This window comes from Osmerus eperlanus, chromosome 2 (assembly GCF_963692335.1).
Source record: "Osmerus eperlanus chromosome 2, fOsmEpe2.1, whole genome shotgun sequence".
NCBI lineage: Eukaryota > Metazoa > Chordata > Actinopteri > Osmeriformes > Osmeridae > Osmerus > Osmerus eperlanus.
Window position 1 is genome coordinate 9,163,390 of NC_085019.1, and position 12,924 is coordinate 9,176,313.

Here is a 12,924-nt window from a genome sequence, read left to right on the forward strand (position 1 = left end):
CCTCATGGGGCAGCATGGGGAGGGGGTATCTCTTGGTTGCCAAGCAACATGTACTGGTGTTGTGGTATTTTCAGGGGTTTCGGGGTTGGCTTCCTGCTCAGATATGGTTGACAGGAAGTGTGGGTCAGCACCTGGAACTCCACACATGCAGACATGGTCCCATGGTCACTCTAAGCACTCATTCTCTCTTCAGTCAGTAAGTATGAATCACTTGCCGTAATCAGGTAGGACACATATCCCCCCCCCCCCATACACACGCACACACACACACACACACACACACACACACACACACACACACACACACACACACACACACACACACACACACCAAACAAATTCAGACATGCACAGGCACACACTCACACACACATACACACACTTAATGCAAAACAACTTCATCTTTAATATGTATCCTGTTGCCTTCCCATCCCTGTAGAGACTGTATTGTTTTAAAATGGTGTGTGTGATTGGGGTGTGTGTACGTGTGTGTGTGTGTGGGGGGGGGGGGGTTCTGAGTAGGTGAGCAAGTTTTAACTTGTCCCTAAGGCTCCCCAACATTAAACATGAAAGGGAAGTGTGTGTATGTATGCATGTGTGTGTGTGTAAATGTGTGTGTACAGTACGTGAGCTTGTCAGCAGACCTGACAACCAGCTAATTAGACGGGGTCCCCAAGGCTCCAGACTGAGTTGGAATGCTAGCTAGCTGCTGACTGGGACTGTTTGACAATACCAGCCTCATACAACACTTTACCTTCAACAACTCTGTCACTCGCTTTACCTAGCTTTATCATCTTTTTTTCTCTTGAGAACAAACTTACCGACTCCCTCTATTTTCCTCTCTCACTTCAATGTAATAACTTCTTTCCTTCTTCTCTCGTTCCGTCCCTGAGCACCAGACCAGCACCAGACTTCTTCCGAAGCAAGAGGGTATTACAAGGAATGGGGGATAGAATAGAGAGTAGAGACCACGCCATGGTCCACCTGATTCCTGCATACAGTCAGAAGCTAAAGCACTGTAAGCCTGCTGTGAGGACATTGAAACAGTGGACCAGTGAGGCTATGCAGGCTCTGCGGGCATGCTTGGACTGTACTGGGACATGTTCACGACTGACGCCAATAGTCTGGATGAGCTCATGGAGACTGTGACATCATACATCAGCTTCTGTGAGGACTGCTGTATACCAACACGCACCAGGGTGAGCTTCAACAACGACAAACCCTGGTTTACAGCTAGACTCAGCAGGCTGAGACTGGATAAAGAGGTCGCGTTTTGGAGTGGGGACAGAGACAGTTTCAAGGAGTCGAAGAACAGGTTTAGCAAGGTGGTGAGAGAGGCTAAAAGACTGTACTCAGAGAGACTAAAACACTAGTTCTCGGCTAACGACTCTGCTTCTGTCTGGAGAGGGCTCAGGCAGATTACCAACTTCAAGCTCAGAGCCCCCCACTCCACTAACGGCTCTCGCCTGGCCAACGACCTGAACGAGTTCTACTGTAGATTTGACATACAATTGGACTGTCCTGAACTATCCCTTACCCTCCCTCCCCTGGTGCTGGCACACCTCAAAGCCATCACGGACCCTTTCCTGGACCCCCTGAAGTTTGCCTACAGAGCCAACAGGTCTGTGGACGACGCAGTTAACATGGCCCTCCAAGCCACCCTACAGCACCTGGACTCCCCAGCATCCTACGCCTGGATCCTGTTTGTGGACTTCAGCTCTGCCTTCAACACCATCATCCCCGCAACAAGCTCTCTCAGCTGAACGTGCCCGACTCCACCTGCAGGTGGATCACAGACTTCCTGTCTGACAGGAAGCAGTGCGTTAAGCTGGGAACACAAGTCTCTGACTCCTGGTCCATCAGCACCGGATCTCCTCAGCCAATCACCTTCTCCTGTTGAGAAGGTGATTGGCTGCAATCTGCCTACCCTCGAGGACCTGCACACCTCGAGGACCCTGAGGCGAGCCAGGAAGATTGTGGCCAACTTCTCCCACCCTGGACACTCTCTGTTTCAGACACTCCTCTGCAGCAGAAGGCTGCAGTCCATCAGGACCAATACCACACGCCACAAAAACAGTTTTTTCCCATCCGCTGTTGGCCTCTTCAACAAGGCCAAGAGCTCACACTGACTTTAATCACAATCTGCACAATGACACCTTACCACATTGCAATTTGCACTATATTACACTATTTGTATCTTTTGTACTATTTGTATTTTTTGCACTATTTGTATATATTTTTTTAATATATTGTAAATTATGGCTACTTTATATTTTATTTTATATATATATTATTTTTTAAATTATAAATCCCTTTAGTATTAGTTAGACTTTGTACCTTTAGTATAGTTAGACCACGTATTTAAGTTTTAAGATTCCTATATGTTTTATGTATGCACCTTCCTGCCAAAGTAAATTCCTTGTCTGTGCAAACTTTCATGGCGATTAAAACCCTTTCTGATTCTGATTCTGAGTAGATTTGATTTGATTGGAGTAGAGGAGAGGTGGAGAGAAGAGGAGAGACTGTGTGTGCCTCCCTCTCTCTTATTCTGTCATCTAACAAGAAGCTTCTTCATCCCAATCCCACTTGCCTCCACTATAATCACCTAATCCTGTCCGGAAAATCCTCTCTGATTCCTTACAGGAACCCAAATCCTGACAAATCCACAGTCCAACTTGAACAGAACTTTAGTGGATTGAGTCTTCACAGATTCTTTTTTCTCAGCCAAGTCTATTAAGCATGGTGGCTTTACCCAGACTTGAGGCACTTGCTGGCACTATTCTTTATCTATCTCTTAGTTAACACGCAGTTTGAAGTATCAACAGTTTTTTGATACATTAGGGAGGGAGTCAGGCGTCAGGATTCTTGACATTTTGTAGAATTTTCCTTTTAATTCCCTCTAGTTCTACCTTCTTTAAAGGTAACTCACATCCTGTCTCACAAAACACATTAGCACACTCCTTTCACTTAGAACTCTATTACCGATGGAAAAAAAGAAGCAGATGCACACATCTCCCCTTCATACTAAAACTCATGAATTAAAACTAATGCAACAACAATTTAAAACAACAAAAGAACAATTTATTCTCTTAATGTATCACAATGAAAACATTCTTCAGTGTAATTAACTATTACAGTGGAAGATAACAAGCAAGGCAGGCACAGCACCCTGCCTCTACTGACACCGCCTGCATCTCAATCTCATTCCCTCCAGACTTAGTCAAGGCAAAACAAATTTGACATGGAAAGTACATAAAAACAGATTTTGCTTTGTGAGCGTGTTTGTGAAGGGGACCATCTGTCTGTAGATACTGGCTGTCTGAAATACTCGAATTCAGTTTCTACGGCACATAGATTAGCAACAGATAATGTGTGCCGTGTTAAACTGGCTGTCTCTACACACACCTGTGGCACTGTCTTAGTGATCTCAACAGGGCCCCACCAACCGACAAACAACAAACACACAGCCACACCTGCACACACACACAGCCACACACAATACAAGTATATTCTTTTTTATAATAAAGTCATCCATCCAGGATATCCCAAACATTTTACCTTGAAAGTCTTAGGGAGATACACAACCAACCAGTCATGAACCATGAATAGAAAACAGACCCATCAATGGGAGAAGACAGAGTGTGTTTGGGAAGAGAGAGACTCAGAAACAGGGATGGGGGATGGAGTGAGGGGACAGGGGAGGGTTGAAATCACCTTGTGCATGTAATTTGCATTCCTCCTAATCTCCAAGGCTCTGCCATGCAGATGAGGAGTTGAGCCCAGATGTGTGTCTGTCTGTCTGTATGTGTATGTGTGTGTGTGTGTGTGTGTGTGTGTGCCTATGTGTGTGTGACTGAGATGGATGCCTGCCAAAGAAGAAGGATTTATCCATGGACAGCAAGGCGCCCTACACCCCTAATCACATTCCAACTACAGACACATCTAACACACACACACACACACACACACACACACAAACATACACTGTGGATGTGTTCCAGTCTAGAAACCCAGGTGTGTATGTATGATAGCACCCTGGTGACAACAGTAATCTCTTTAATTCACAATTGTATCCATGAAGTCTTCTACTGTCTGCAAATGTAGTTCACTATTTCCCCTCTGCTTCTTTTCACTTCCAGCTCCCCTCCTTTCTGTTACTGTCACTACATTATTGAAAGTAATCAATAGATACAAAGAGAGAGAAAGAGAGAGAGATACTATGCCTGTTCCTCAGACAGAGAAAGAGTAAAAGAGAAAGAGATGAAATATTATGGTCCTAAGCCAAAGCTGCAGAGATATCTCAACGGAAGATTACTTGAAATTTGATAACTTCACAGTTTCCTACCGGTATGAAGGTTGGACAAAAAACTGTAGTATTTGCCCTTGAGACCTGTCTAGTACCTGAATCTGTATTTCAGCAATGTGTCTATATCATGCAAATTTGGGTGAGTCTGACCAAGGTGCATCAAGGTGTCCCTAGGTACCTGTAGTTACACAGACCACACAGATACAGGTTATAGAGAGGCAATGAGGTGAGCAAACATTCTTCCTGCTACAATAAGACTCGTACACCAACATTAGCAATCTATATCTTCAAAATAATCATGTACAATTATTGAAAATAGAAACAAACTTGAACAGAATTCTGACTAGGAGCCACTTCACTCATCTTCAGAAACTAAATCTGAGGCAACCTGCATTCATAACCGAATGATAAAATATGTTAACACATTTGAAATAATTTTGCGCTGTATACATCGTATAGCCTAAGTATGTTTACTATGTTTGGTAATTTAAGTATTTCTTGTTTCCAAGAAAGTGTTTTGAACTGAGCTGAGAGGCAGAATTTCATTCACACCCAGAGACTTCATAAACCTCCCTTTTAATAAAAAGCATATCTCTCTGCAGGCTATGATTGGCTGACTTTACTGGTTAATATCTGGCAGCTCTACAGGGACCTGCTTCATAGCAATATTATCTCTCTCCAATGGAAGGGAGTGGGAGAAAAATAGACAGAGGGAAAGAGAAAGAGAGGCAGGGAGTAAGTAGAGTTTGGCGCAGGTGTATTATATAAACAGTTGCAAAAAACTAAAAGCCTTTACTCTCACTTCTCTTCCCAGGAGTAGAGTGAAATCACAGCTGGTATGTGACATGGTAATAAGGTATCTATGCTTAAACAATTTTAGTCCCCCTTGAATACTTTATTAACTTAATGTCCTACACATACACACACACATTCCTACTTTATCAGTGATGAAGAATATACCCAGAATGTCAATATCGTAAAAGTTACTGGTAGACAAATGACAGTCAACCAATTAATTTGACTGGTTACCATGACACCGATCATTTGAAACACGGTTAGACCACATACAGAATGACAACACTATGAGGTATTATGCAACCTCATGTCAACCCACCTGAGTGTTGTGGCTGGTGTGTACCAACCTGCCTGTGTGTTGTGGCTGGTGGGTACCAACCTGCCTGTGTGTTTTGGCTGGTGGGTACCAACCTGCCTGTGTGTTGTGGCTGGTGGGTACCAACCTGCCTGTGTGTTTTGGCTGGTGGGTACCAACCTGCCTGTGTGTTTTGGCTGGTGGGTACCAACCTGCCTGTGTGTTGTGGCTGGTGGGTACCAACCTGCCTGTGTGTTTTGGCTGGTGGGTACCAACCTGCCTGTGTGTTGTGGCTGGTGGGTACCAACCTGCCTGTGTGTTGTGGCTGGTGGGTACCAACCTGCCTGTGTGTTTTGGCTGGTGGGTACCAACCCACCTGAGTGTTGTGGCTGGTGTGTACCAACCTGCCTGTGTGTTGTGGCTGGTGGGTACCAACCTGCCTGTGTGTTGTGGCTGGTGGGTACCAACCTGCCTGTGTGTTGTGGATGGTGGGTACCAACCTGCCTGTGTGTTGTGGCTGGTGGGTACCAACCTGCCTGTGTGTTGTGGCTGGTGGGTACCAACCTGCCTGTGTGTTGTGGCTGGTGTGTGTCCTGTCCGTAGACTCTGACAGCAGTTCCATAGCCTGTGGAAGAGACAGGGAGGGGGGCGGCTGAGTATGAGTTTGAGTGTGTGTGTTAATGAGAGTATAGATGTGTGTGTGTGTGTTCGTGAGAGCATGCATGTGTGTGTATGTTTGTGAGAGTTTGGGTGTGTGTGTGTAAGTGCGGGAGCATGCATGTGTGTCCATCTTCAGAAACCAAGGATGGGAACAACTGTGGTACAGAAAGGAAGAAGATTGAGACAGAACATGATCCTGACAGCTTCAAACAGAGGAGGATGTGGGATGTGGTGGCCATACAAGCATGTGTGTGTGTGTTTGTGTGTTTTCAAGTGTATGTGTGTGTGTGTTCTCTAAAATCCCTCCCATCACAACTCTCTACAATCCAGTCATTGTGCAGCCAAGGGGAAAATTAATTTCTTATTCCTTGATGATATCACTCTCTCTCTCTACCCCTCTCTCTCATTCTTTCTCATCATCAGTTTGGCAGTATTTGACAGAGGCTCCTACCATTGGCAGGGAGAGAGACGGACTCACTAGACACTCATTAACTACTCCATCCATCCTCCCTCCAGATAACTCGAACACCTTTTTACAACCCACATCCAGTCACGCCCAGTTGAAGAAGACTATCCTTAAATCCTCAATTTCAACTGCTCTTACTGAAGTCTGCTACTTCTGGGGGGGGGGGGGGGGGGGGGGGGGTGAGGTAGGAGGAAGGAGAACACACACACACATACAGTCTCTCACACACACATACACACACACACTCTCTCTCTCTCACATGCATACATTCACTCAATCACTCACACACACACTCTCTCATTTCTTCACAAAACAAAGACAGAAACATAATATTCTTTCTCCCAAAGAAGTTCACTTTTGGAAGTATCACTTCTCCACCAGCAGCATGCAGTACCTTGTTCCTGTGGTAGGGGGTTATATTGTCTATTGTAGATTATAGATTCAGTACAACACCCGTAGAGTACAAATCTGGCGACTCTTGGTTCTCCCCAGGACAAAAATTGATCCTTTTAACCCAGCAAGTTCTCTTCTCTCCTCACCTCCCAGTAGCTAATTAGAAGATGGATATATTAACAGCTACAGTAGAGGCTGTGGCTCCCTGGATGATAGTTTATCACTGATAGACACTTCCTGATTGATTGAGGAATTAGGCACTCATTGCCATGATTACCAGAGACACATCTTCCTCTTACCCTTCCCCCCCCCCCCCCTCACCCCTTCATATATCACAGTATAGAAGGGACACCCATCTTCTGGTGGACCTCTTGTTACACCCCCATCTGTGAAACCCCAAAGCTCATATCCGCAAGTGAAGGCTCCTCACACTGGAAGAGCTTTGACTCACAGACTGACTCACACACGGCTGAGTGGGACCAAACAGAGCACATGTATGTTCTATCTCACACAGAGCACAAACTATTCAGCTACAATGTAATAAGACATATGAAATATGGAAACATACACCTCCTTACTGTCACTTTTCTACCTTTCTACTGCCTCCTACACACACACACAATCAATTTTTGAAGAGACACACGCTGCGCCAACCCCTCCCACGCAACGGCGAGCCACTAACGGCAGGGCCTGATTGGTTTAATTACTCACATTGATCAGCCTGAGGCAGGACCATCACACAGGGGGGAACGAAGACCCGTTCTCTCTCTCTCTCTCTCTCTCTCTCTCTCTCTCTCTCTCTCTCTCTCTCTCTCTCTCTCTCTCTCTCTCTCTCTCTATTCTACTTCTGCTCGGGTGCTTTGTCGCTATGTGTATGACATCTGGTGAGTCCGCCCAAACTAAAAGCATCACAATGTAAGCTATCGCCAGCCTTTCCTCATCGTGACCACAGACTGGCATGCCCCCTATCCCCCTCAAACATCAGATTCCCTCATCACCCAAATATCACCCCCCCCCCCCCCCCAGGATTCCTTTGTTCTCCTGAGTGTCCTAAACCCTCGCTATTCGATTGATCGGAAACTTTCATCGTGCCATGAACCCAGCCCGTTTATTCCTGCAAATACCACCACCAGCCCTGTCCCTGACCACCCCTCCCCCTAATTGAACTGGCCCTTTTAATTAACAGCTTGGCTGATTTGCATAAGGCAGAGCAATTTGCATACGAAGGGGTGGCCCCTCCCCCTGCATGTCTGAGTGCTTGTCACAGTGCCAGGAGAGGAGAGGGATCTGACGTGAGGGAGGAAAGACATACAGAGAGAGAGGAAGGAAAGAGAGAGAGAGGAGAGAGAGAGAGGAAGGAGAGAGAGAGGAAGGAGAGAGAGAGAGAAAGAGAGGAAGAGACTGCTACTGCTCTGCTCCCTTCCAGGTCTCGACTTGCGATGGGACATGGTGTGGTTGGGGCAGGGGGCGCACGCGTTTGGGGGTTCGGGGACTGATGTGTGCTTTGAGGAGAGACGGGGTACATAGATGCCATTTTGACAAAAACCCTTGGTTTTAGAGATTGTTTGACTCGGTCTGTGATTTCCACACAATGCTGCCCGTGAAATGATAGTGTAAGTAAATAATTATTTGCCTAGAGATATTAGCTCTGACAAACCTTTACAGGATTTGAATGGCTATAATTGTCCTCTGAGCGATCTCTTCTCCACTGCTCTCTAATATCAGGTGTAAGTGCTCTACCTCCAATGATCAAACCTTGACCTTTTGGGGTCCTCCTTGACCTTTTGGGGTCCTCCTTTTCTGTTTATCAGTTGGAGAGAGCATGGTCTCTAAGTGGCTGAGGCCATTAAACTTCAGGTATGCAATTATGGACCATCAGGCACTGCCGTGTTGTAAAAATGCTAAATGACCATACAATTAAACGCTCCCATGTCTGACATGAATAATAAGCAATGATTATTATGAACAGGCATAGTGGAGAATTTCTAGAAATTTGGGAGGATTTTAGCTATAGTTCTATTGTATATGTTCCATTCCAGCAATTGCATTTATACAGCATCAAGTAAGACACATTTCATGAAAAAGAAACATGAATATTTACAACTAATCTTTATTTCTTTAAAATAACATGATATCAAAGGCAATTCTGTTATCAATACCGGTAAAAAAAATTAATCTGAACACAATGAATACACAAGACAGAGTGTGGTGAGATTTGAAGTCTGAATATCATAAATTGTTTAAAAGAACAGAAATATCACTGAAAGAGATGTATGTCCAAGTCATGAGAACAAATTACAAGTGGGGAATTATGTCTCTGGGTGCACAATAATGAGACTAAGAACCATCCTTTAGTCTACAATATGCTTGGACTTCCTTCCAGTTTTTAAAAACCCACTTAGGGACAGTCTCATAAATAGGCTAAAACTGAAGGCCAAGGCACACGGGTACAATCGTTATTAGGATAACTAGATGTGTGTGTGTGTGAGGGTGTACGCACACTTAGTACAGACTGGCATACTGTCATTCTACTGTGCATAAATACCATTTTAAACCACTCTTTAAATGCATCTCTATTATAACACATATTTATTATTTGGAATTTAAAAGGCACTGTGGGGCAGGCATGTGAAATCCATACAACTGACATCACTCATATAACAAAGAAACTGCGGTATAAAAACGACAACAGCCACTAGGACATGGGGCTTGTATTACTGCGTGTGGTCAGCCCAACATCCAGTTTAGGCTCATCGCTGGTGTGAAAGTCATCCCAGAGAAGTGTCTCTAAACCCCCCCACCTCTAACCCACCCCCCCACCCACACCCCCTCATCTGACTGGAACATTGCTGTGTGACTGTGTCTCCATTGTCCAAAAGAATCTGTTGGCTAACTAATGAAAGTGGGACTTCAACAATACGCATGTGCGTCACACAGGGAAGGTCAAACATATTGCCTGGCTAAGTGGTGTTGGGTCTGGCTAGTACATTAACAATGAGTTTGAGAGTATTACTGAACTATTCTAACATACAACCATCATTGTTAGGTGCATCAGACACAGGCCTGGCCGGTTTGACAGGACGTGCTGCCGTCAAAACTGACACGTCCTGCCCAAAACTGACACAAAGAAGAGAGAACAACTGGAAACACATGTAGACTGGAGGGCAAAGGAACCTAGGGATTTGTAGTTATTGGTGACCATCTAAGACCTGTTCTTTCTATGGAGCTCTAGGTGGAAGAGTGTGCATGGGCATCGACAGTCCACGTGTCTGCTTTTCGCTTGTCGTGGGCATTCCTCCCTCCCTCCCGTTCCTGTGATAGGGCTGTGGTTTTCTGGGGGAGGGGCTCCCTCAGAAGGAAGTGAAGGCTGGTGAGATGAGGGGGCGGGGAGGGAGGGGCTCTCGGGGCCCTACATCTCGTGGGAGGTCAGGTGATGCTCTGGCACGCCGTTGGCGTGGCCGTGGGCGGCCGTGTTGTTCTCGTTGAGGCGGCGGACGCGATACACCTCGTAGTGGATGCTGCTGGTGATGTCCTTGATGTTCTGCATGTGGCTCCTGAGGTGACACATGCAACCAGTTACACACACAGTTACACACCCCACAAGCAGTTACAACCCCCCCACATAAGCGGTTACACACACACACACACACTCACAAGCAGTCACGCACCCCACACAAGCAGTTACACACACTTGGCCGGATAGGAAAAGAGGACTCAAGATTATCAGTCAAAGTCAGAGCCGTGTGTTTGTCACTCACCTGATGAGCAGGTCTCGCAGGTAAGCAAACTCACAGTGAGCTATGTTCTCAACTGCAGGGAGGAAAGAGACCAGAAGGGTGGCAGTCAAAACTAAATAAAAAGCACCAGTCAAACATGCAAAGTGTGAAAGCATTCGGTGTTCCGATGACAACATCCTGGTTGACTCGCTAACAAAATGCAGCTTTCCATGTTTGCCACTAGGTGGTGTGGCACCACAGTCCAGTACAGGAGCCAGTACAGTGTGTGTACGTGTCCCACCCCGCCAGCCCCCTAACTCTTCCCCTCCTCTTTAGCTTCGAGAACCCCGCCATCGCTAGACTAATTCAATTTAGCCTAAACCGTTAGGAGATAACGGCTGACGGCTCGACAAATTCTGCCTGACAGCCGGGGCCCAGGCAGCCCGGGAGAGGAATGTACGTCTGGAGCCCAGATTCCATCCCTGGTCTGCAGACCCAGGAGAGAGAGAAGCGGGGGGGTACAGCACAACTGCCTGTACAGGATATTAAAGTTTCCTTCAGGAAGACTTCAATAAAACGTGAGGCGTCTACCTTCTGGCCAGATTAGGCGGTCATTAAAGGCGAATATCGGAAATGAGATGAGCTGAAGAGCATTTTTGTGTTTCATTTGATTTCTTCACACACACACAAGGATGCGTGTGTGCCCACACACACACACACAAGTAATAGCCATGCCTGCTCTGGCATTCTCTTAACTTTAATATGCTAGCAGAGAGAGGGAAATGAAATGTGTAGGCCGGCATACATTTACATTTAGTCATTTAGCAGACGCTCTTATCCAGAGCGACTTACAGTAAGTACAGGGACATTCCCCCCGAGGCAAGTTGGGTGAAGTGCCTTGCCCAAGGACACAACATCATTTGGTTGGCATAGCCGGGAATTGAACTAGCAACCTTCTGATTACTAGCCCGATTCCCTAACCACTCAGCCATCTGACTCCCATACTTTGAGTACATTGGTTTAGATGTGCCAATAGAAGCACCAGGGACAAGGGGACATTACTCTCCTTCTCTTCCTCTTCTTCCTTTGCATTCTCCCCCTGCACTTCCTTCTCTTCTAACCCCTGGCAATGGGTCACCACAGCCCAGGACACACAGCTGCCTTTGTGTGGGGGCATGAGCCCCCCCCCCCCCCCCCCCCCCCGCACACACGATGGCTGTAGTCATGTGGACCCTGCCAGCTGCATGACACACGCCACTTCTCTCTGTCTGGGTTGATGTGGTGTGTGTGTGTGTGTGTGTGCATGCATGTCCAGTCAATCAAAGGCCCCATTTGCTTCTCCCTCTACTCTTTCCATCATTCAGTCCTTTGACGGCTCCTTTAGACTCCTCCCAGTGACAGACAGAGCCTCCCAGAGGCCTTGAGGAGACTGTATGAGAATGCAGTGACAGAAGTGGGTGAGATTAAGTCAAGTCGTTAAAATACCTTCTATGGTGCCCCATTTTGTTTTCCTTCCCAGAAGCCTTCTGCCATTGACCTGGTACTCCTGGTCGCTCCCCACCACAGCGAATGGGATCATCTCCTGCAGAAAGTCCGCAAGGGGCAAAGGTCAGGGGTGACATTTTGTGATGTGAATGTGATGTCATCCTAACCCTTTCCGTGGATGTAAAGAAGCAGGTGGTGTGGGCCTCCAACATATTTTACGGCCCGATTACCAGGAGTGTGTGTGTACGTGTGCGAGAGTGTCTTACTCTGATCTTCTCATTGATCATCCTGTCCTCTACATCCTCGTCAAACTCCTTCTGGGGGTACACATCGATCCCGTTGGCTCGCAGCTCTTCCCTGATCTACACACACAGGTAGGAGGAGACACTTAATACCCCTTTACATTGGCGTATATAGGCTGTGGGTGTGTGCGTGTGTCAGTGATCAGAAGGGGTTGGGGCGAGCAGTCATTTGAGGGTGTTCGAGGTCCACAAATGCACACCAAAAGCTCCAACTCATAAAGGCTCACCATCACGCCTAACTAGAGCCTGTCGTGAGCACAATATGCCAAAGCCTGTAGGAGCCCCCAAACTAAAACAGTCTGTCTTCGGAATCCTCTGAATCTTTCAAAGATGGGACAGCCCAACAGACGTTAGCTGAAAGACATGCTTTCACCCACTCCCCAGTGTTATTTGCATAAATCCCTCCACTAATCCCCCCCCCCCCCAAAATGCTCCATTTAAAAAATCAACACATCAGAGTCTACACACACACAGTTGATTTTTTCCTATCCACTCTCACATGGCTT

At 46.4% G+C, this 12,924-nt stretch overlaps 1 protein-coding gene across 5 annotated transcripts in view; it reads right to left on the reverse strand.

The window, feature by feature from the left end:
- Positions 1 to 9,740: 9,740 nt before the first annotated feature.
- Positions 9,741 to 12,924, reverse strand: part of LOC134012159 (septin-9-like) — a 59,993-nt gene continuing 56,809 nt past the window's right edge. For all 5 annotated transcript variants that reach the window (XM_062451874.1, XM_062451901.1, XM_062451883.1 and 2 more), the window contains 4 exons: positions 12,383 to 12,478; positions 12,117 to 12,213; positions 10,674 to 10,725; positions 9,741 to 10,469 (listed from right to left, as the gene is read on the reverse strand). In XM_062451874.1, the coding sequence (XP_062307858.1) occupies positions 10,325 to 10,469; positions 10,674 to 10,725; positions 12,117 to 12,213; positions 12,383 to 12,478 (390 nt within the window). In that variant the 3' untranslated portion in view covers positions 9,741 to 10,324. The remainder of the gene's footprint in view (positions 10,470 to 10,673; positions 10,726 to 12,116; positions 12,214 to 12,382; positions 12,479 to 12,924) is intronic.